The sequence below is a fragment of the Mustela nivalis genome (genome assembly GCF_964662115.1).
Source record: "Mustela nivalis genome assembly, chromosome: 16".
NCBI lineage: Eukaryota > Metazoa > Chordata > Mammalia > Carnivora > Mustelidae > Mustela > Mustela nivalis.
Window position 1 is genome coordinate 27,564,172 of NC_139035.1, and position 26,518 is coordinate 27,590,689.

Genomic DNA, 26,518 nt, shown 5'->3' on the forward strand with positions numbered 1-26,518 from the left:
AAAAGACAGTCTCTTGAACAAATGATGTTGGGAAAACTAGACAGCAACATGCAAAAGAATGAAACTGGACCACTTTCTTACAGCCTACACAAAAGTAAATTCAAAATGGATTAAAAACCTAAATATGAGACCTGACACCAAAAAAAAAAAAAAAAAAAAAAAAATCCTAGAAGAGAACAAAGGCAGTTATGTCTGACACTGGCCATAGCAACTTTTTTCTAGCTAGGTCCCCAAGGCAGAGGAAATAAAAATAAAAATAAATCATTGGACCTACATCAAAATAAAAAACTTCAACACAGCAAAAGAAACAATCAACAAAACTAAAAGACAACCTGAAATGGAAGAAGGTATTTGCAAATGACATATCTGATAAAAGGGTTAGTATCCAAAATATATAAAGAACTAATATAACACCTAAAAAACAAATAATCCAGTTACAAATGGGCAGAAGACATGAACAGACATTTCTCCAAAGAAGACATCTAGATGGCCAACACATGGGAAGATGTTCATCATCACCTACCATCAGGGAAATGCAAATCAAAACTACAACGAGCTGTCACCTCACATCTGCCAAAAAGGCTACAATCAATAACACAAAAAACAACAGATGTTGGTGAGGATGTAGAGAAAAAGAAACCTTCTTGCACTGTTGGTGAGAATGCAAACTGGTGTAGCCACTGTAGAGAACATCATGTAAGTTAAAAGTAGAGCTACCTTATGATCCAGCAATGGCACTACAGAGTATTTACCCAAAGAATGCAAAAACACTAATTCAAAGGGATACATGCACCCCTATGTTCATAGCAGCATAGTCTACAATAGATTACAACAGATTCCAAGATATGGAAGCAGCCCAAGTGTCCACTGATTAGTGAATGGATGAAGGAGATTACACACACACACACACACACACACGGAGATTATATATATGTATATACATATACACATATGAAGGGGATTATGTATATTTATACACCCATATATATAATATTCCATTATATGTAATGGAATATTATACATAATGGAATATTATTCAGCCATAAAAAGAATGAAATCCTGTCATTTGCGACAACATAGGTGAAGCTGGAGAGTACAATGCTAAGCAAAAGTAAGTCAGAGAAAGATAAAACACCATATGATCTCATTCATATGCAGAACTTAAGAAACAGAAGAAATGAGCCAAGGGGGAAAATGAGGGAGACAAATCAAGAAACAGACTCTTAATTGTAGAGAGCTGACGGTTACAGAGAAGAGGGGTAAGTACATGGTGTGGATTGAGGAGTGCATCTGTGATGAGCACTGGATGGCATATAAAACTGCGGAATCACTATACTGTGCACCAGAAACTAATGTGATACTACGTGTTCACTAGCTGGAATTAAAAAAAAAAAGAAAACTATATAGATTCAAAAGAAAAATTCTGAGACATAATTGGATAATGCTACTTATAGAATCAACAAAAACTGTTTTGCAAAATGTCGAAATATTTTAATTTTTTAAAAAGATTTGTTTACTTATTTGAGAGAGGGAGTGCACACAGGAGTGGAGGAAGGGACAGAGGGAGAGGAAGAATCCTGAGCAGGCTCCATGCTGAGCGCAGAGGCTCAGTCTCACAGCCCAAGCCAAAATCAGGAGTCTGACGTTTAACCCTAGGTGCCCTTCAAAATATTTTTAAAATAGCATTCTTTTCTTTCCAACATTCTTTTTAAAGATTTTTATTTATTTTATTGAGAGAGACAGAGAGAGCACAAGTGGGGGAGAGGGGCAGATGGAGAGGGAGAAGCAGACTCCCCACTGGGCAGGGAGTCCAGTATGGGCTCAATACCAGGACCCTGGGATCACGACCTAAGCCAGAGGCACGTCACCAACTGAGCCACCCAGGCACCCCTCAGTGTTCTTTTAACAGAACAATTTTTCTTTTTCTGACTATAAAAAGAAGTAATTGTTCATTCTAAAAAAAAAAAAAAAATTAAACAGGACATGAATAAAGAAGAGCCAATCACATCACTTTTAATATTTTAAGACACAACCATTTATACTATTAAACAAGGTTATGAGTATTTTAAATTAATAGAGCAAAACTAGCACTGGATAAACCCATTTACGAGAAACAATGAAAAGGGGATCTTTTTTGTTGTTGTTGTTTTCTTTTCTAAGCATTTTAGTTTTCCTCAGTGTCTACATATTTGGTTGTAGAGTATGCCATTTTCTACATATTCTTCTTAATCCAAAAAAAAAAGTTTTGTTCAGGGAGAAGAGCACCTGTTGAAATCTACACATCTGAATATCACATCAACTCAGTAACACAAGCTCCTGTGCACTGTGATGGCCCAACCTAAACACACTGTACTAGCAAATTCTTCACACCTTAACCTCCTTTATTTATCGCACACTTACATCTTTTTCATCTCTAATGATTACCTCCCAGGGTGGAAAGAGACAGAAGAAAGTCCTTTAAGGCAACAACTTCATTTATTTCTAAACTTATGAATCAGTGCTATATGTACAAGGAACCTGCTGGTTCATCTTTGTATCTTCCAGGTAACATGTATATAACATTTCAGTAAGTCAAGAAAACGAAAATGTAAAGACAAATGGCAAAACATTCCTGAACAATCTGTTCCTACTACTGCCAACCTGACAAAAGAAAAATGTTAGGCATCTTTTAATACAATCAGGTAAGAAGGTAAGTCAGTCTCAGAATCTTCCCAACAACTGCTTGCTAATTTATCCTTCATCTCAAATGTCTTCATGAATAACATTCCTGGAAAATGAGCTTTCAGAAATTATGAAAGCTCTCTATATTTAAAAAAATTTGAATTTAAGCCAAAATCTGAGTTTAAACAGATTAAAAAAATGCCATTTCAGGAAACTCTTAAACTCAATGGATTAATTCTGTTATAAAATGTAACTTTCTTAAATTGGAATTAGTGATCTTTGAATTGTGATGGCAATAAATATGGCAGCCACAATGAAACAAGGAGCTCACATTCTGAACGTTTTTTATGAGCAAGGAGCCTGCTGGGCACATAGACTACATTACCTTGTTCAGTCCTCAAATCCAGCGTTAACAGTAAGGTATAAGTCTCTGGATTTTACTGATGAGAAAACTGAGGACCTGGTAGCTTACCTAGGGCCAAATGGCTTCTGCAGGCCAGGATTTCAGTCAGATTTCATACACATGGGTTATAAAGGCTTCCAACACTATGTAACTTTAGAAATGGCTCCCCAGGGGGTGCCTGGGTGGCACAGTGGGTTAAGACTCTGCCTTCAGCTCAGGTCATGATCTTGGGGTCCTGGAATCGAGGCCTCCATCAGACTCTCTCTGTTCAGCAGGGAGCCTGCTTCCCCCCTCCCCCCACCTGCCTCTCTGCCTACCTGTGATCTCTCTCTGTCAAATAAATAAAATCTTTTTTTTTTTAAAATGGCTCTACAGATAATAGAATTACCAGTAATCAACTACAGCGTTACTGTTTGGCTGTCACTTAGAACCGAATTGGATAATTACCAACGAATACAATATAATGATGAGAATAATGGTTACACTTTCTATTTTTAAAACACATTAATCTAAAAAAGAGTAGTTTCAAAATAAGTATTATCTTATTATATAAACACGTTAAAATATGTCAAAAGGAAGTTAAGTGGCTTGCCTTCGAGTTGCATGCGAAACATGATAAAATATGAAAACTCGTGGTGAATAATCTTTTTAATATACTGTTGAATCCTATTGGCTAGTATTTTGTTGAGTATTTTCGCATCTGTGTTCATCAAGGATATTGGTCTATAGCTCTTTTTTGGTGGGATCCTTGTCTGGTTTTGGGATCAAGGTGATGCTGGCCTCACAAAATGAGTTTGGAAGTTTTCCTTCCATTTCTATTTTTTGGAACAGTTTCAGGAGAATAGGAATTAGTTCTTCTTTAAATGTTTGGTAGAATTCCCCCGGGAAGCCGTCTGGCCCTGGGCTTTTGTTTGTTTGGAGATTTTCACCACGACCAAGTGGGATTTATTCCAGGGCTGCAAGGTTGGTTCAACATCCGCAAATCAGTCAATGTGATACAACACATCAATAAAAGAAAGAACAAGAACCATATGATACTCTCAATAGATGCTGAAAAAGCATTTGACAAAGTACAGCATCCCTTCCTGATCAAAACTCTTCAAAGTGTAGGGATAGAGGGCACATACCTCAATATCATCAAAGCCATCTATGAAAAACCCACCGCAAATATCATTCTCAATGGAGAAAAACTGAAAGCTTTTCTGCTAAGGTCAGGAACACGGCAGGGATGTCCATTATCACCACTGCTATTCAACATCGTACTAGAGGTCCTAGCCTCAGCAATCAGACAACAAAAGGAAATTAAAGGCATCCAAATCAGCAAAGAAGAAGTCAAATTATCACTCTTCGCAGATGATATGATACTATATGTGGAAAACCCAAAAGACTCCACTCCAAAACTGCTAGAACCTATACAGGAATTCAGTAAAGTGTCAGGATATAAAATCAATGCACAGAAATCAGTTGCATTTCTCTACACCAACAGCAAGACAGAAGAAAGAGAAATTAAGGAGTCAATCCCATTTACAATTGCATCCAAAACCATAAGATACCTAGGAATAAACCTAACCAAAGAGACACAGAATCTATACTCAGAAAACTATAAGGTACTCATGAAAGAAATTGAGGAAGACACAAAGAAATGGAAAAATGTTCCATGCTCCTGGATTGGAAGAATAAATATTGTGAAAATGTCTATGCTACCTAAAGCAATCTACACATTTAATGCAATTCCTATCAAAGTACCATCCATCTTTTTCAAAGAAATGGAACAAATAATGCTAAAATTTATATGGAACCAGAAAAGACCTCGAATAGCCAAAGGGATATTGAAAAAGAAAGCCAACGTTGGTGGCATCACAATTCCGGACTTCAAGCTCTATTACAAAGCTGTCATCATCAAGACAGCATGGTACTGGCACAAAAACAGACACATAGATCAATGGAACAGAATAGAGAACCCAGAAATAGACCATCAACTCTATGGCCAACTAATCTTCGACAAAGCAGAAAAGAATGTCCAATGGAAAAAAGACAGCCTCTTCAATAAATGGTGCTGGGAAAATTGGACAGCCACATGCAGAAAAATGAAATTGGACCATTTCCTTACACCACACACAAAAATAGACTCAAAATGGATCAAGGACCTCAATGTGCGAAAGGAATCCATCAAAATCCTTGAGGAGAACACAGGCAGCAACCTCTTCGACCTCTGCCGCAGCAACATCTTCCTAGGAACAACGCAAAAGGCAAGGGAAGCAAGGGAAAAAATGAACTATTGGGATTTCATCAAGATCAAAAGCTTTTGCACAGCAAAGGAAACAGTTAACAAAATCAAAAGACAACTGACAGAATGGGAGAAGATATTTGTAAATGACATATCAGATAAAGGACTAGTGTCCAGAATCTATAAAGAACTTAGCAAACTCAACACCCAAAGAACAAATAATCCAATCAAGAAATGGGCAGAGGACATGAACAGACATTTCTGCAAAGAAGACATCCAGATGGCCAACAGACACATGAAAAAGTGCTCCATATCACTCGGCATCAGGGAAATACAAATCAAAACCACAATGAGATATCACCTCACACCAGTCAGAATGGCTAAAATCAACAAGTCAGGACATGACAGATGCTGGCGAGGATGCGGAGAAAGGGGAACCCTCCTCCACTGTTGGTGGGAATGCAAGCTGGTGCAGCCACTCTGGAAAAGAGCATGGAGGTTCCTCAAAATGTTGAAAATAGAACTGCCCTATCACCCAGCAATTGCACTATTGGGTATTTACCCTAAAGATACAAACGTAGTGATCCAAAGGGGCACGTGCACCCAAATGTTTATAACAGCAATGTCCACAATAGCCAAACTATGGAAAGAACCTAGATGTCCATCAACAGATGAATGGATCAAGAAGATGTGGTAGATATACACAATGGAATACTATGCAGCCATCAAAAGAAATGAAATCTTGCCATTTGCGACAACATGGATGGAACTAGAGCGTATCATGCTTAGCGAAATAAGTCAAGCAGAGAAAGACAACTATCATATGATCTCCCTGATATGAGGAAGTGGTGATGCAACATGGAGGCTTAAGTGGGTAGAAGAAGAATAAATGAAACAAGATGGGATTGGGAGGGAGACAAACCATAAGTGACTCTTAATCTCACAAAACAAACTGAGGGTTGCTGGGGGGAGGGGGTTTGGGAGAAGGGGGTGGGATTATGGACATTGGGGAGGGTATGTGCTTTGGTGAGTGCTGTGAAGTGTGTAAACCTGGTAATTCACAGACCTGTACTCCTGGGGATAAAAATATATGTTTATAAAAAATAAAAAATTAATAAAGACTAAAAAAAAAAAAACAAATGAAAACTCTAAATCCAGAACTTGCCATTACTGTAAGCCTTGTAGCTCAGAGTAAAGCTTTCCTTCTCTACTCTCCTTCACCAAAACATATTTTTTTCCTATAAGAAATTTATAGAGATCTGAAGAAACTATTCAACAAAAACTTAACAAATGTGAATAAAGGCAATGTCAAGGAAATGCTCTTTCCTGGGGCTTCAGTTTGATGATAGAGTAAACTGGCAAGTTTGGGCCTACTAGATTGGTATTTTAATAAAAGAAATGTGTAAGATCAAGGGAAATGATATCACAAAACATGGAAAGGACTAAAGCAAAAGATTTAGGCAAGGAAAAAGAAAACTCAGAGAAATTTTGTAAGGACAAGGTACAGACAGAGAGAGGTACAAAGGTGTGAAAGCTTTTGAGGAAGAGAAAGAAAGAAAAGAAAGGGAGGGAGGGAGTAAGGAAGGAAGGAAGGAAGAGAGAAATAGAGAAAGAAAGAGAAGAAAGAAAGAAAAGAGAAGAGAAAAGAAGAAAAAAGAAAATAAAAAAGCAGTACAGCACAGTGGTTCAATGCACAGGCTTTGTCTCCAACCCAGCTGAGTGTGAATGAACCTCCGTTGCGGACTAACCAAGTGACCTGGCATTAGTCACCCTTCTTTAGTTTGCTCATCTCTAGGGTAAGAATAATAACAGTACCTATCTGAAAGGGTTAGTATAATGAGGATTAAATGTTATATGTACAACTTAACACTGTTAAAACTGGACACATATTGTTATTAATTATCAAAAGGAAAAGCCAGAAGTGGAAAATGCAATAAACACAACCTCAGGTTTCCTCTACAGACACCTACTGAATCCTTTCTAAGTATATTTACAGACCAAAGGAATAAAAATATGATTACCAAATAATGCATATCATGTTGAAGACTTTATTTGTGACAGCTGAAAAGTCAGAAGTATTATACTTTCTTGAATTTTGTTTTTCTTGAACTGGTCTGAACCTAAAAGGCTCATCTCAACTTATCCAAGATGTCACTGGCAAACAGAGATAAGAATATACAAAATCCAAATCACAGAAATGTGAAACAATTAAATTTTGATTCCCAAACAAGCAAAGTCTTATTCTAAGCGAGTGTTCATTAAACTGAAACAAAGTCTGATTTTGATATATAGAATACTATTTTATTCTTTATTTTAAACCTTTCTTACATGTTTAAAAATATACATGGGTTCAGAACAACCTCAATAAAATGATGACATTTTCTATTAAAGGACCTCTGAAGTCAAACCACTAGTGTGCAAACACAGTTGGCTTCCAATTTGAAGTCATAGGCACATTTCATTAAATGCATTTCATAAAACAAAGAAATCAAAATGCTGAGAAGAAAAATACTCAGTAGTTTGATATAAACTTTAAAATATCTGTCAGGCAGGAAACTTATAGTAAAAAAGTAAGATTCAGATGTTTTACCACTCACACCTGCTTCACTACTAATTCCCCAAATGCCCTTTTGCTACATCTAAACCCCTGATAATTTATTATACAAGTCCATGTAGCACACTAAAAAATAAGTTAATTTAATCTTTGTATATGAAAACAGATCATTACAAAAGAAAATACTGACAGCTCTTACCTGTATTTGATAATTAAGTATATCATATTCTCAGCAGTACTAAGAATGCAGCTTGGTCTAATATAAATATCTAAATAACAACTACACAAAAGTAATTTTCTCTTCAAAGAAGTTTTTGTATATTTTTTCCAATGTTGATGACTTAAGCAACATTGATCTATATATTGTGCTAAGAAAACATTAGGCACAGATCACATGATATAATTTACATTTTCTTTGTTGTAAAAAATATAGTATATGCAAATGCATATCATACAAATGATTGGTGGACGCAACACTAAGCTTTGTAGACCTAACACAAAAAGATTAATATTTACTCTTAAGGGGGAAAGAAAAGGGGGACACATAGAGTGTGGTCCGAAGGGCAATCAATATCTCACTTCTGGTGAATACTATGCATCTGCATTAGAATTATTTGTGGATTTTCTTAAAGAAAAACAAAGCTTTATTAAAGCAAAAAAAAAAAAAAAAAAAAAAGATACCACTTTGGGCACATGAACTGAATGAAAAGGAACCAGATAAAAATGTTTACAAAAGCTATTAAGAATATTTAACACAGTATCTGAAATGAGCTATAGATTGCTTTGTTGGAAGGAATACATTATTTAACATTATGATTGTTTTATATGGTAGATTCTTTATTAGCTAAGACACTTTTGGATTAAGGTACCGAAGGAGGCAGATCAAGAAAAATGGAGAGAAAAAGAAAGAGCAGGCTGTCAGAAGGGGGTGGGGGTGGGGGCTAAGCATAATTTTAGCCGGAACAAAAATACTGTTTCTTTTTGTTTATAGCAGAAATTTTATGCTGTGGATAGTATAAAAACACAAGCAAAAGGGTTATGTGGCAGGTAATAAAATACAATGCTTACTACGCATCCTTCATGGAGAAACCACTTATAGATTGCAGATTCGTATGTAAAAGTATGCTTTGATGCAAAAAAAAATGTACATTGCCACATATATAATATGTAGCATTTTCCCATAAAGGGCAATTTATGTAAGTAACTTCCACAAACACAAAGAGACGAGAGAGACATAGACAGACGGAATGAGAGGCTAAGACAGAGAGGAGAGCTCAGTCAGAGAAGACAGAGATGCCGAGGGGCTTTGCTCATGTCCTGTGGAAGATCTGAGATACTGTTTTCAATATTTTTTTCATCCTCAGTGCTTAATTTTGCTATTACTGTACATTTATATTCACACACTATAATTATCTCATGAGATTGCCCTCTATACATTCTTTTCTCTAGTTCCCCCCACCACCACCGTGGAAAAAGAGGGAAAAAAAAGAAACCTCTCGTCTCTCCATCTCATAGTCAACTATTCAAGTAAATATTTCTCTAGTGGCAAATGAATCTAGAATACAATCCAAAACCCCTTTCGGATTACATTTGATTTCTATATAGTTCTCTTCAAATGGAGCAGGAATTAGCCCGTTTCCTAGGTTTGGGGTCTCGAGCTTCCTGATCCTTCACACACATACAAGATGTGCACATTGTCTCGGACAGTCTTCGGAGGCCTAGCCGGAAAACACTGTTGGAAAGGCTATAGATCACACAGTTACAAAAACTATTACTTATAGCAAGCCAGGTTGTTAGGAAGGACAGCGTTGGATTGTCCAAGACCCGGGAGCTTTCTAGAAGAAAGTAAATTATGTAAGGGAGCCACAGCATGTAAAACACACTGGTTATCCGAAACAAAACCATGGCGTAACGACGGTCGGGGCTGTGTCCAGTCTCTCCAGAGGCATCCACCTCATGGCTGGGAAATCGGGCCCTCCGGTCATTTATCTCTTTGGTGTGCTGCCGGCAAATTTTAAAAATATGGAAGTAAGTGAAGCAGACAACAAAGGCAGCAGGAGCATAAAGTAAACAAACAATAAAGCCAGTAAAATAGGCACTGGTGAGCCAAGAGGTGGCACACCATTCAAAGATGTCACCATGGTACCCTGGTTTCCCCCAGCCAAAAAAGGAAGGCAAGAAAATTAGGCAAGAGTAGATCCAGATTAAAATAATGCAAATTCTCAGGCGACAGGGGGTGACCAGTTGATTGTAGGAAAGAGGCTTGGTTATTGCCAGATAGCGGTCCACACTTATGCAAGCAAGACATGCCATAGAAACACTCTTTAGAACGGAGATGATATATCCGAAAACCTGGCAGGTCAGTGACTCATGGATACCTGTGGAGTAGTGGAGAAGTGAGAGAGTTGGAACCAAGCAGCTCACTCCAACGAAAAGATCAGCATATGCCATCGTCTGAATAAAGTAGCTGGTGGTATAATGGTGCAGGAGTGGAGCACAGTGAAAGACAAAGATGACTGTTAAATTCCCGGCAATGATTAGAAATGTCAGCAAGACAATAACAACAGTCTCAAAGATGCACACATCCACTGCACTGTAGTAGCCAAATCCAAGTGGGCAGGAGTGACGTTCAGACACATTCACAATGCCACTGCTCATGTTCAAGATGCTCCATTCAGTCCACCTGGATTCGTTCATGGCTTGGAATTAAGGGAGCGTGCAGCCGAGGCTCCAGCAAGCAGGTGCCCTGTCCAGCATGTGTTAAACTCTGCACATTAGTGTCTTGGGATCAGCTTCGGGAGACAGCGGCAGCGCTTCTGTCACAGCTAAGCCTCCCAGAGAGTGCTCAAGCCTCTTCATCAGCTCAGTGCAGCAGTGACACATCTCAACTTTGGGGGGGAAGAAAGGGAGGTAAGCTAGAAAGGAGGTGAAAAAAGGTCACTGATTAGCTTCCTCCGGTGCTCTCAAACAACTTTCTCGAGACACAGGAACTTCTAGAGAAAATGGAGTTCTTAATACCTTGCACTATGAAAAATTAGATCTGCCAAAAAAAAATCTATTGCCAAGGGAAAAAAAGCCTTTGTGGGCTGTTTGGTCTCCTCAGAAAGGTAGTTTGTTAGGGATCAACTAGAACAAATGAGAAAAAAAGAATCTTAAATTGTCTCAGGCTTCCTCCTTCATCTATGATGAGAAGTGGATTCATATTTTACAATTTAAATAATTAAGATCTAAGATCTAGTTGCAAATCTAAGAAAAAGTTCATTGCAGCAAAGAGTGTCTTTGGGCTCAGTTCAGGGTTTGATGCTGGTGGATCAACTTTATGATCTATTTATCTCTCATTTCTCAAAAGAGCTAACCCCACACACATCCCCCAAAAACACAGACACAAGGTTAATTCTAAAAGACTCAGCTATACTTGGGCACAAAGGAGCAGAACCGAGGTAAAAGACTCCAGATTGCCTTATAACTCTCATGAAGAAATAAAAGCCTATTTCCAGTAGGGGAGATAATATACAAATACAATATAACATTGTATATGTTATATACAATGTTAACACCTGACAAAAGACGATAAACTTTAAAGTTTTAATTCTGCATGCAGTCTTCTAAGCATTCAGATGAAAACAGCTTTAGCTCATCACAATTACTAGTGCTACCACCAACAATGTAATTTATACTTTTTCCTTTTCCAAGGGAAAATAAATAACTGTTATTAATTTCAGCATCATTAACTAAAAGTAACTTTCATTATCTGATATGCCACCTTCCTTACAATGGAGCATGATCATAAAATACATAGCTCAAAGTTATTCTCACCTTCACAAGCACACCTATATCTCACATATATATGTAAGGATACATGAAATTCAGGCAACAGAAACTTTCCTATATACTCTGAGCTTCTTTGACCAGAAATGTTGCCATTATTTATTACTCAGGAATTCCTAGTAGGCTTCGTAGTCTCTGTCTCTAGATCTCTTCTATTTTCATCAAAGGATTAACACATTAGATCATTACTTTGACTAAATCTTCTGAAAGTGGAAAATTACCTTCTTTGTTATATTTGCAGTTACATAGCAGCCATATGTTAAGAAAATGCCTCTTCTATTACTGTGTTCTATTTTGAGCAAGTGCTCAATTAATACAGGGGCCATTAGGTAGGTTATAAGATGGTCTTATTTTAAAATACCTCTAAAGCATCAAGATGAGTTTAAATCCTACAGTGTGAAATACTGAGAGGCTTGCAGGATAGAATCCATCCAAAAGGCTTCCAAGGTCATTCTGCTATCAAGTGAACATTTGTCAAAAATCTTTTTTAAAGTACAGGTATTTGAGAGAGTTTCCTGTCAGTCTTTGTTGTCATCCCTCTTGAAGAAATAACATTGCATTAGATAAAAAACATTTCCTTCAGGAACAAAGCAGCAGCTTAATAGAAAGCATTCTTCTGAAAGTTATTTTCTCATGCACAACCAAGTCATTCAGGGAAGTCTTTCTTCTTTTGTAACATCCACAGGATATTCCTCCTTGCACATTCCTAGTTTCACTTATCACAAAATAGTTCTCTTCTTACAGGAATAAGGCAATGCTTCTCACCTACATTCACTCTTACCAGCTGCTAGGCTGGGCTGCTTGCTTCAGAAGTCCGATTCACTGCGATGCAGTCACCAGGATGCTGTCGGTAGATAATTCACAATCTCTCAGTATCACTGCCTCCACCTGAGCCGGAGCCCTGCTCCTCCTCCTCATCCTGAGCTGATGCAGAAGAACTCACCATCAGAAAGGTGACTCGGTCCTCCTGCCCCAATCAACAGCACAGCCAATGGCTACTGCAGCTGAAACTGTCACTAGGTAACAGTTGCCAGGCACATGCAGGCTTATAGACTTACTCGGCAAGCTCCGATCAAGATTGACAAGAGAAGACAATGCAACTGACCGATCCTTATAACATATTAATGGCACATGTGACTCTCTAGAGGCAGTCTCCTTATAGCATTTGTAAAGATTATTTCCTATGGGCAGTACAGAAAAAAACAAAAACAAAAAAGCACTGGGATACACCTTTAAACCCTGTAGAGAAACTACCATGAGGTACTCTGACACTAAAAAGTCAGCAGAAATCTAATGCTCACTGGCAGAAAAAATGTATTAATTATTAAAAATCAGCTAAGTCTTCGTGAACTCAAGTGATATAGCTACTATTTTTACTCTCTAAAATAGTTATATTTTGATTAATAGAAGTCATTTAATAATCTCTCCAATCCCTGCCATACCCACACTAAATTGTTGAATTTAATGTATTTTACTGTATAAACAAAGCAGTGGAACTAACACTTCTATGCTAAAATCTATTTGGGCAAATACTTAAGGTTAAATGTGAATTCTGAAAAGTAGGTATTAGAAATAGGTAAAATAGGCATTTACTCTAATCTTTATCCTAATATGAAAAACACTCAGAGTCAAAGAACTCTGTCATATAGTGACTGAGCTACTCATGCCCAAGTTAGAAGAAAGCAAATTAAGCTCCTTAACCTGGTGGAGATGAAAAACATTTCCATTTATTTTGACGTACTACAGACAAACATTCTCTATTTTAAGCTTATTTTTCATGGGGTCAGCACTTTCCTTTAAAGTGACTTAGAACTAATTTACAAATCATTTCAGAATTAAATAAGGAAAATTAAAATGAAAATGGAAGATAACTTACATCTGTTAGGCACGTTCTGTGTGCCAACCATAATGCTATATGCTTTATATATTTTCTATCTATAAAAACCTTAAATCTTTATGGAGTAGGTACCCATCATTATCATTTCTCAAAGGAAGAAGGTGGGTACTAGAAAAGGTAAGTATAACTTGCCTACTAGAATCATGAAGCTAGCATTGAAGCAGGCTGAAACTATCAATCCTAACACCATATTGATAAACCTCTCTCTCCCTCTGGATTTTTTTTTTCTTTAGATTTCATTTAAATTCAAGTTAGTTAACAATAGAGTGTATTATTACTTTCAGGGGTAGAATTTAGTTATTCATCAGTTGCATATAATACACAGTGCTCTTCCATCAAGTGCCCTCCTTAATGCCCACCAACCACTTACCCATCCCCCCACCCAACTTCCCACCAGCAACCCTCAGTTTCCTATAGTTAAGAGTCTCTTATGGTTTGTCTCCCTCTCTGATTTTGTCTTATTTTATCTTTCCTTCTCTTCCCCTGTGTTCAACAATTTTGTTTCTTAAAGTAATTTTTAAATAATAGAAAGCCCTATTTTTTTCCTCCATGTTGAACTGCCCAACAGGAAGGCCATATTATTGTTAAAAATTTTCAGAGGCTTAGCTGAAATACAGAATGCAAGCACATTTCTCATTACCAGAATAATTTATAAACAAAGTTAGAATAACAACTGTAGAGTGAGTACTAAGCTGAGCTTTGAAAGTAAATATTTAAATGTAATACAAAAGGCTAGAAGGTCCTATTTTACAGAGAAGTATTTTGATTTCTAGAGATACCTAAAAGCATTAAAATCAAACAAGACTAGAATTAACTAACATTCTCTTTTACGATAATAATAAATATTCAAAATACAAATTATATTTGATAAATATTCATGAATATAGACAGATCCCATACCCCATATTAGAAAGAGTTAAATACTAAGCTTTACTATAAATCATCAAAAAATAAAACACTATCAATAATTAAAGTTACCCATGTCACCAAAATCTAAATAAACCATTTACAAGGATAGACTTTACATATCTTCTTTAAAGATCTACTCTTTTTTTCCTAAAGATTTTTATTTACTTATTTGAGAGACAGAGCCCGAACAGGTTACTTGGGGCGGGGACGTGGGGGCGGAGAGGGACAGAGAGAGAAGGAGAAACAGGGAGACTAACACAGGTTCGATCCCAAGACCCTGGGATCATCATCTGAGCTGAAAGCAGATGCTTAACTAAGTCACCCAGGCGCCCCTAGATTTTACATATTTTTAAAATAGCTTTGAATGTAATTTTTCCAAAATCAGGGAAATGGCAAAAAAAAGTCTCACAGGGAAATTCAAATACTAAATTCCTTTAGTTTGACACATTTATTTCCAAAAACTATCACTGACAGGGATTTGAGTCTATGAATACTCTAATCCATAATTGTACATGCTTTCAAAAGTATTACAACAATATAAGAAAGAGTTCAACTAGAGTCTTTGATCCACTAAGCTTCCCGCTTTCCTTCTACCAACTTACAAAAAACTTTAATGGTTCTTACAAGATAATTTTCTTTTTTTAGAGATTGACTTGGTCCTTCATCAACCTTTTTTCTGATCTGATTATAATAGGAACTAATTTATAATGTGAAGCTCTAATAACAAAAAGGCATTTATATCATATATTTACATAGCTCATTACACAAAGCATTCTTTGTGTTTAAATTAGGCATAATTCTCTTCATGTTAGGGGCCATTAGGTGTTTTATTACTGTCATTCTTATTACAATCATTATCAACCACCTCCCTCTCCTTTCAACTGAGGAATGCTAGCTGGGAAATACTAAGCGGAATCATTATTTGGGATATTTCAGAATTACTTCTAACAGCAAAAAATATAGCTTTATGAGATGACACACCACAGGTGTTTGGTTTCTTATTTATAACATCTGTTTTACATATTCTTTTATATGCATCAATATTTCATTATTAAACATCTAAGCATTTCAGGCAACTACTCAATAGGACCTAAATAGCAAAGTAACAGAAAGATATCAGCATCAATGGTAAATAAGATAAACAGTAAGTAATGATTATCAAGAAGAACTACATAACCAATATAATATTATAAAAAGTAAACAAATAGAGAATAAAAAGCATTTTTAAAAAAACATTTTTAAAGGTACAAAAGGGTGTATACATCCAGAAACAGAATGTATCTATTTCTTCAACTACTCCTCCCATCTGTTAACTTTTCTCCATCTCCACTGTCACTGCCCTAAGCAAACTAGCATTACCTTGTGTGTGGGCTCATGCAGTGGCTTCCAGTGTGGTCTTCCTGAGCTGCCTGTGACCTCCCTTCAATCCATTATGCATAAACAAACAAAATATTCTTTCCAAAAATGAAAGCCAGATGATACCACTACCCTTTTAAAATACTTCAGTGGTGGGGCGCCTGGGTGGCTCAGTGGGTTAAGCCTCTGCCTTCGGCTCAGGTCATGATCTCAGGGTCTTGGGATCAAGCCACTCATCGGGCTCTCTGCTCAGTGGAGAGCCTGCTTCCCTCTCTCACTCTCTCTCTGCTTGTCTCTCTGCCTACTTGTGATCTCTCTCTGTCAAATAAATAAATAATCTTAAAAATAAAATAAAATAAAATACTTCAGTGGTTTCACACTGCGCTTAAGATAAAGTCCTAACAGGTCCTATAAAATCTGTTCTCTACATATTCATCCAATCTTACTTCTTTTCTATATCGTTTAGGATTAGCTAAACCTCCCCCTCTTCCACCCATCCTCCTGTCCCACATATATTTGCTATGTTCTCTACTGCCTCAGGACATTTGTACCCGCTGGTTACTATGTTATCACACTTTTTTAGTTAATTCAGGTGCAACCTTCAGATTTTGTTCAAATACCACTGTCTCACAGCTACCTTTCTTGAATTCCCAGATTAGACCAGATTCCATTCTTGTACTTTGTAATGGCCTAGTCCATATCTTCCTAACTAGTTTGCAAGCCCCACAAAAGGAGAAATACCTGTATTATTCCTCATTATATCTTAAGTACCTACTTTACACTACTGGGCATAAAACTGGAGCTAAATAAGAGTTTAATAAAACTAATATAAAGCACATAAAAATAGCTTGAAGAGTCTGTAAGACAGAAAAACACCAATAACCAGTTTCTGCGAAGCTCAGAGTTCCTGGCAACCCCTCCGAATGGCATTCAAGCTTCACAAGAAATTTATAAAAGTATATATCCTAATTGCAGAAGGAGAATAATTAGACTCTTAATATATTCAAATTAAGGGAAATATTATTCATCTATACCTCTACCTAAACCCGATTCAATAGGAGTATTTGACTAGTGCTCTGAAAAATCCTATCTGGCAGGGGATAATGATTATTGACTTATTTTAAGAATGACCAATACTACAACATACAGTATCAATATATTTTAAAAATGTAGTTATCAAAGCAACTTGGTCTAAATGCTACAAAAAAAAAAAAAAAACCATGTGAAGTAGCACATATACAATCACTGATTTAGTGATGTCTAAGGACAGAAAACAAGTTTATATTATTAACTTTATTTCATTATGACAAGTTATTAACAATTACAAATATTTAACAAATATTAAATGAGTGGCGCAACAGAAAAAAACTTCCTCAACCTGCTAAAGACACTCCATGGAAAAACCTGTAGCTAGAATGGTATTTAATGGTGAAAGAGTAAATGCTTTCTTTTTAAGATGAAAATAGACAAAGATGTCTCTGCTCTTACCACTTCCAAGCACATTGTACTGGCAGTCCCCGCCAGTGTAACAGGCAAGAAAAAGAAATAGCTAAGCCATACAGGAATTGGAAGACATGACTACATACATCAGAAGTACTTTAAAAATCTACCCCAAAGATAATTAGAACTGATGAGTCAATCTTGTCCAAATACAAGGTCAAAACACAACAATCACTGAATTTCTATATATTTGCAATAAATTATAGTAAATAAAATTTTAAAACAATAAACCATTTACAGAAAATACCAATAAAGTTAATAAAAGATGTATAATACCTCTACCGTGAAGACTATAAAATTAAAAGGCCCTAAGTAAATGGAGTGATATACCACCTTTATGGGTTAGAAGACTCAATATTGTTAAGAATGTTAGTTTTTCTCAAATTAATCTATGGGTTTATTGCTATTTGTAGAACTAAACAGTTGATTCTAAAATTTGTACGTAAATAAAAAAGGGCCTGGGGTAGCTAAAACAATCTGGGGAAAGGAATTTTTAAAAGCTGGAAGACTGGCACAACCTGATTTTAAGACTTACTATAAAGCCACTGTACTCAAGACTGGCATAAGGATAAACAAGTAAGTCAGTAAAGAGAACAGAGTCCAAAAATAAACCCAAACTTACCAACTGAATTTTAAAAGACTAAATCAAGTCAAGAGGAAAAGAAAATATTTTCAGTAAATATTACTAGAAAACTTTGGATATCTGGGAAAAATTAACTTTGACCCTATCCTCATACTATAAACAAAAATATATTTGAGATAATCATAGATCTAAACATAAAAACTTAAATTATAAATATGTAGCTTCTAAAAGAAAACATACTAGAAGGAGAAAATCTTCATAACATGTCAGTAGACAAAGATCTCTTTAGATATAGAAAGCAATAACAATAAAAGTAAAATGTAATTAATTATGCTTAAAATCAAAACTCTGCTTTTCCAAAAAATATTAGTAAGAAAATCAGTAAGTCAAAAGACTAGGAGAAAACATTAGCAAAACATATTATCTAACAAAAAAATTGTATCTAAAATTAAAAACTGAATCCTATAATTTGTTAGTAAAAATACAAAGAACCCAATTAAAAATGGGGAAATGCTGTCACAGACACCTCACCAAAGAAGATAGACAAATGGCCATCAAAATAAATAAGTGCTCAGCATCAATGGTCATCAAGAAAAGGCAAAGTAAAATCACAATGAGCTACAACTACCTGCCCACTGAAATGGCTAAAATTAAAACACTGCGAATACTAAATATTGGTAAGAATGCACAACAATTCAAACTCTTAAAAATTGTTAGTGGTAATGTAAAATGGCCCAACTTTTTAATATGATTTTCTTCACTGTTCTATTAGTTTCAAGCGTACAATATAGTGATTCATCCACTCCATACATCCCCTGGTGCTAGTGACAAGGGCACTCCTGAAACCTCATTGCCTATTTTGCCCATCCCCCACCTCCTTCCCCTCTGGTAACCATCAGTTTGTTCTCTATAATTAAGAGTCTATTTCTTGTTTGTCTTTTTTCCTTTCTTTTTTTTTTTAAATATTTTATTTATTTATTTGACAGAGATCACAAGTAGGCAGAAAGGCAGGCAGAGAGAGAGAGGAGGAAGCAGGCTCCACGTGGAGCAGACAGCTGGATGCAGGGCTCAATCCCAGCACTCTGGGATCATGACCCAAGCCGAAGGCAGAAGCTTTAACTCACTGAGCCACCCAGGTGCCCCTCTTTTTGCCTTTCTTAAATCGTATGGTATTTGGCCTTCTGTAACTGACTTGTTTCGATTAGCATTATATGTGTGTGTGTATATATATACACACACATACACACACATATATACACATATCACCTCTTCTTTATCCATGGATCGACCAATAAATAATCGGGCCGCTTCTTGTAAATAACGCTGCTATAAACATAGGGATGCATGTATTCCTCTGAATTAGTGTTTTTGTATTCTTTGGGTAAATACCCAGTAATGCAATTGCTGGATGATAGGGTAGTTCTGAAGAACCTCCACACTGGTTTTCATGGTGGCTGTACCAGTTTGCTTTCCCACCAACAGGGAAAGAGGATTCCTTTTTCTCCATATCCTCAAAAATGGCCCAACTTTTAATACCATGAAACAGTTGGGGGAGTTTCTTATAACATAAAACAAATCTACTCACTAGTTCCAACCCATCAAAATGAAAAAATATATCCACCAAAAATGTGTATAAAAATGTACATAGCAGCTTTACTTTTAATAGCCCCAAACTGAAAACAATCCATCTATCCATCACCAGGGTAACAGATAAACTAACTGTGATATGTTTATATGATTCTGGAATAGGTGAAACTAATTTTTGATGAAAGAAACAGAACATAGTTCCCTCATATGGGGTGTGGACATGTGTGTGTGTGTGTGTGTGTGTGTGTGTGTGTCTTGACCAGCAAGAGGTATTAGAAAACTTTTAAGGATGATGGAAACATGGTATATCTTGGTGTCTGTGGGTAACATACATGCATCTATATCAAAACTCATCAAAATGTGACATTTAAGATCTGTGCATTTCACTTATATGTAAATTATAGCCACAAAGAATGAGAAAGCTATTATTGCACTTGCATGTTTTAAGTGCTCCATTTCTTTGTAAAACCACCAAATTAGAGCCCTGAACTACTTGAGTTGTTTCCAGGAAATTATATATATTGATGTTTAAAAAGAAAAATACCATAATCCTCCAAAGCAATGTCCCATCAAGAGTGAAAGTTAATGTAATGTCTAAAAGAACAGATCCTATAAGACAGAATACGTCCATCTATCCTATGTCTACTTTCACACCCTCTCAATCAGTCTACCTGACTCATGGTTCAGCGGTTGCACTCACAGACACAACAGCCCAGATGCAAGTGAGACACTGGGTGAGAAAAGACTTCTTATTAAATGCCAGTTATACAACACTGTGAGACTGCCCTAGCTAGCTGGGATCTGACAAAACTGGCCAAGAAAGCAAAACTTTCGAGAAATTTCATTATCTTTAATCAGTCACAGAGGAAAACAGAGAAAGAAAATACTAATTTACATGTATGTTTAACTCTGAGTGGGGGAGACCCTCAAATAAAATATATAATTAAGATCAAATTAATAGGTCAAAAATAGTATGCAGAGCAATAAAATCAAACCACGCATAGTACCTCTTTCTTTACATTTTCCCTAAGTTAGGCTATTATTTTAAATAAATGTTTACTAAATTTGAAGACATGAGAAAACTATGACTTAAAGAAGGGAATATAGGCTCTAGCAGAAGCCAGATTTGGGAGCAGGGCAAGCTTGCTGCACTGCTCATTAACTGTGATGCTGTGGGTATGTCATTCTTCCCACGTGTCTCAGCTTCCATCTGTAAAATGGATGTAACTCCCACATTTGAAAGTTGGGTATGAAAGCTAGAAATTAAAGATGAACCATTAAAAGTACATAGCTATTCATTTAAAGCTCATACAGTAAAGGTAAGCATACTCTTATTATCAATAGACTTTTTGTTTAATCATTTTTCCTTAAGAAGCTATACCCACAAGTAACCTGTTGAGGTTAGGAAATTAATCACAACTCTTCCACTTTTCTACTGAATTGCCATCTCCTTCCAAATTCCTTTTTTAAAGTACATTCTTGGGGCGCCTGGGTGGCTCAGTGGTTTGGGCTGCTGCCTTCGGCTCGGGTCATGATCTCAGGGTCCTGGGATCGAGCCCCGCATCGGGCTCTCTGCTCCGCAGGAAGCCTGCTTCCCTCTCTCTCTCTCTCTCTCTCTGCCTGCCTCTCTGCCTACTTGTGATCTCTGTCTGTCAAATAAATAAATAAAATCTTTTTTAAAGTACATTCTTGAAATAAACACATTATCTGCACCTGACCATGCATCTTAGGAAATTTATATGATTAGCAACATAGTAATGTAAAAATCACCAAAGTTTAGTCTGTTAAAAACCTCACTTTCATGGATGCTGCAATTCTCAGCTAATGAGGTTTCTCTTTTTAAATTTTTAAAATTTTGCTTCACTCCATGAAATTTTACATTTAAATCTTTATAGGATGTATCGTCTACTCCTCTGCCTTCTTAAACTGAGAATTCTGAACATAATTAACTTTTGCCTGGTAGGCTGGGATCATCACTGTTAACATCAATGAGAACACAGTCTTATGATACAATCACACCTCTGTAGCTACTAGATTGCATTTACATGTATATACAGGTATAGATACATAGGTTTTAAATATAGGGAGAAACAGACAGACTTGTTTAATTTCTGTAAGTAACCAGGCACCTAGAAAAGAACGAAGCTCCCATATTTTCTGACTATATTTGCATAGCAAATATAGCAGTACTTCTCCTTCATCTTTAATTTGCTATCCTTAATTTTCTAAAGGCTTAAATATCAGAAATTAAGCTTACAAGAATTTTTTTCTCAAAGAATAAACAGAGGTACTGTTCTATGAATAAAATGCTATAGCTCAGGACTACGTTGTCAGTTATTTCTGGATAAGTGAAGTGCTGACTATGGCAAGAGACATGATAAATACACTTAAAAATTATACAAGAGAATAGGAAATTCCAAGATTTTTTGTATCTTCCATGTAAGAACTATCCATTAATCATGTTCTCTCTTACTTTATGAAACAAATCTGGAAATTAAATTGTTTAATGAGATTTTTATATCAATGAAATCCCATCAAATATTAATAGTATGTCACAGAAAGAGTTCAATATAGCCTCCCTTTAAGTTGAACATTAAAACATCTCCTGCAAAGCTCTGTCAAAACTATACAAAAACAGAATAGCATAACTGCATTTTAAATAATGGGTTCACATTATGGGAAAGAAATGTTGATTCAAATTCATTTTTAATTGAAAGAAAATTTTCCCTTATAAAAGAAAATTGCTATTTTTTAAAGATATCTTATTGTTATGGCAACTGAAGAGCTAAAAATAATAAAGAAATATCAAAGTTGTTATAGCAACTAGAATTTTAAAAAGCCATGAAGTGTAAAATAATCAAACCTTTACTTGGCTTGAAATGCAACATCTATGACTCAGTTCTCAAAAGAAAACTTGAAATACTCATGCTCTTGTCTTTACAAATTATCTCTAAAGTCCAAATTAAAAAACAAAAAAACCAAAACTTCAGCCTAACAGTTGAAGTATTTTTGATATTCCTCACATCCCTCATCATTCTATACATAATCAACAATGTGCCTCTGAGAACCATACAAGTTATCAAACTGCATGAGAAGCAGGAAATGTGAGTTAATAAAGGCATGTTGAATTGAACTCAACTACTCAGAGTTCGTGCAAAATCTGCATTTTCTGGTCTTCTAACATGCTTCTTATCTCTAATCTTCACTGTTCTGCTCTAGAATACACTAAAGGTTGAAAAGATCTACTCACTGCCAAAGTGCTTTGCCCAGATTCATCCAATTAGAGTTCAATTAAATTACTATTTTACTGAAGGTCTATTGAATGCTACGTATTGGATGAAGTTCTGAGATCTTTTCTCATAGAAGTCACAGTCTGGTAGAGAACAAACTAAAATAGGTCAACATCACTGGAAGGTGACGTACAATGAAGGGATATAGTAAGAGTATCAGAAAAAAAATTTATGAAGGTTCTACAAGCAGTGGTAAGGTCTTTAAGGATTTAAACCAGGAAGTAACATAAATTGATTCTTTTCCCAGAGATAGACAGATGAAGAAATTAAAATTTTGGATATACATGCTTTGTACTAGAAAATGTAGGTTAAGTCTTTACTTTCGTAGTTTCATTTGTTTCTTTCTAATAACTAATGACCAAGATTCGGATGACAAATGTAGTAACAAATAGTGATAACATAGCACGTTTCTCCAGTATTTACACACTGAACAGAACTGACTGGGAACAGACCCCTCTGTGTGTTTCTCCACACCCCTCTGCTTTATTTGTACTTTTTTAAAAGTATATTTCCCCCCTAAAAATAATTGGCTTATTTTTAAGGTAGCTGTGGTTTCTCCTGTGAACTAGTAAAGACACCTTGAGAAGTTCACGCTGGGCTCAGGGGGAATGTGGGCCTTATACAGAAAGGGAGAGCTGCCTTCTATTATATATGCAGGAGTTTCCTACCTCCGCAGAAAGATGATGCTTACAAAACCACAAATCTTCCCTTACCTGCCTTACCCAGTAAAGAAGAGGATTAGTGATAATCATTACTATTTTGATCCTGAGCCCATTAAAATTCTGTTGCCTTTTAATAAAATGAGTTACTGGTATTGTCCTTTAGATAAATGATCTACAATGCCTTTCTTTATTCTTAATCTGTACTTTTTAGTATCATCCAACCAAATATTTTTCCTAATTTTTCCCAAAAAAGGAATGCAAGCATTCAAAAACAGAAAAAGAATTTAATTTTATATAGTTGTATTGAGTGCTTGGACGGTACCTCCAAAACAAAAGTAATCAATAGTTAATTTGATCATTGTATTTAACTCTGTAGTAATTTGTATCCATGTAATGCCTGCATGATTCCTTTTCTAACAGTGTTGAATTTCTGTTTGTTTATGCCACATATATACAGGTCTATGTGTCTGCATATATTATTCTCAAACAACTGGGGTCCAAGGAATCTTCAAGAGTGTATCTTTAGCGGTCCATGAATACTCTGTAATATTTTTTAATTTTCAATTTTATTTCCTCCATAATCTAGAAGTCTTACAAGAAGTAGATTCTGATAACTTATCTCATAACAAAGTATTGTTATGCACTATCGGTGCCAAGATTTACTGAAGCATTTACCATTGTGTTGGAGCCAGCTAGTTCTTAATTGGTTGCAGGTCAGAAAATAGTACATAAAGAGGTTTAATTTGTAAATAATGCACCAAATGAAGGTCAAGTGACCTAACACCACACCCTACAAATAAATTCTCCAAGTGGGTTACAGAAAGTGTGCTGGGAAAACTGAGTCATATGAAAGCACATGGCCCCGTAAGCATGCCAAGCTCAGAAAAATCCCATCTGGTAGCTATCAGGGTCACATACACACTGTAAGCAGCAACTTAATTTCAGGAAAATAACCTAACCCACAGCATTAAATTAATACGGTATTGGTATTAATAGCAAAAATGTATATTTTCATTGCTTCTGGTACATTATGATCACAAGAACTAAAAGTATATAGAGCTTATATTGAATTTTACAGCACCACACATTTAGGTAACAAGATAATATTTACAGTCCATACTGGTGGAAGGGGATTGTTAAGGACTTTTCTTCACCATGAAATTGTGTGGTGTATTATTCAATGTTGAAAACCCTGACGCATACAGTTGATATTCAAAAAGATGTCTTCTAATTGTGATGATTAAGTCCTCTGGCAATACAAGTGAAAAAGAGGCAAAGCTAAAGAAAACTATTTAACTAGTGCTAAGAAACGAACAATTTTTGACTATAGCATGCCCACTAAGTATACAGAAAACATCCAATTACAAATCATACAAACAGGTGGAAAAGAGTTCTAAGAGAGAATATAATTGCCATAAGATGCTCCTTTATACATACATTTGCTTTTACATGAAAGCACTAAAGAAATGTCCTGATTATTATCCTTTCCTCCACAAACTTCCCCCACACCCTATCACCACTCCGTACATTGCATTGTCAGCTCCTAGATGGAGACAATTGTCTCATTTATCTTTGTATCACTCATGGAGCCTAACACACAATGCTTCAATCATAGATATTCAGTACATGTTTGTTGAAAGGATAATATTTCTGTTGAGCCAGCACTTTCTCCCCAAAGATCTCATAATGCTTTATAAGCAGATATTATGAACACTATAAACATATTGCATGACTTACTCCAGAGCTTATTAAAAATATGATGGAAGAGGAAAAATCAACAGAAATGAATGAAATGAAGACCTTCTAACCCTGAGACCAGAAATGTATTAGCCACAAGATCATTAAGTGTCTTTTGCAGAGGCCTAGAATAATTTACTTAGGAATTTAATTCACCAACCAACAAAGGGTTGAGTATATTTAACCATCTTCTTTACTATGTTATGAGCTCCTCTGAATAGATCTATCCTTACTATTATCCTCAGTGGTGAGCACAGTGCCGGACACATGATAGAAGATAATACTTACTAAATCAATCAAACTGACTGATTTGTGTTCCTCTCCTGCTAAATAAACATCAACACAAAATGTTATTTCATAAAGCTAGATCTTTTCCTAATCTAAAATAAACAGCAGGATTCTCTTAAAATAACAGAAATTAGGGTGGCTTAAATTCACCCAGAATATAAAGCTTTTCAAAGGAAAGCTAAAAATATACTTTCTCATCATCCTTGGGTCATGTTATGGGGGAATAAGGAAAATGAGAACTCAAACGAATTGACCTACATCTGCTAGTACAACTTTATTTTTCACCAGGCAGTTTCAAAGCTAAGTGGCTAAAGTGATTAGGTAGCATAGGGAACAACTCAGAACACTGAGCCTTTGACAGAAATCACTTTTAAGAGACAGAAATTGAGAAAGGAAAGAATAAACCTATTATGCTGTTTTCAAGACATGCCTAAAAGAGGAATAAATGTTGCTAAACTGGCAGAAGCCTGGTTAGAAAATGTTTCTATTGAAAAGGATTTGGGATCAAAGAAGAAAATGTGATTAAAAACTTGAATTAGAAGACCGAAGTGGGAATCCGCCATCAGTTTGGTGGACTGGGGGGCCTACTAGGCAGCATGATGCAACAATGTTTACAAATTCCTGAGCCGGGGGACAGGACTTGAAAAATGAATATTCACCCACACATATACATACAGACATATACACACATTCACAGAGATTCAGCATTCCTGTTCATCTAACACTGCCATCTCCATAACGCCAGCTTCAACCCAGCAATAATCTAGATGCTTTTGCTGAGACCTCACAGGCTAAAGCCTGGTGTAAATGCAGCTCTGCAACATGGACTCACATTACAAATGTTACCATCCTCTGCTTTTCCCTTTCGCTCTCTCACCTACCCCTGCTTTCAGGAGCTGAAATAAACTGGTACAGCAGTATAAAATAGAAAGACGAGTTTGAGAGATACAGTTATTTAAAAGTTAAGCTTTTTTGAGAAACTGTAATTTTGTTCAAAGAAAAAAATACACCTTGGGTTAAAAGTAGAATTTTCATA

The 26,518-nt window shown here is 36.0% G+C and overlaps 2 protein-coding genes across 5 annotated transcripts in view; both read right to left on the minus strand.

Moving 5' to 3' along the window:
- RABGAP1L (RAB GTPase activating protein 1 like) overlaps positions 1-26,518 on the minus strand; it is a 765,821-nt gene that overhangs the window by 478,718 nt on the left and 260,585 nt on the right. The gene's annotated exons all lie outside the window — the stretch shown is intronic.
- Positions 7,571-12,457, minus strand: GPR52 (G protein-coupled receptor 52). Its single transcript, XM_082704437.1, has 2 exons — positions 12,443-12,457; positions 7,571-10,733 (listed from the first exon to the last, which is right to left on the minus strand). Exon 2 carries the CDS (start codon positions 10,540-10,542, stop codon positions 9,457-9,459), a length of 1,086 nt encoding a protein of 361 aa, XP_082560563.1. The 5' UTR covers positions 10,543-10,733; positions 12,443-12,457; the 3' UTR covers positions 7,571-9,456.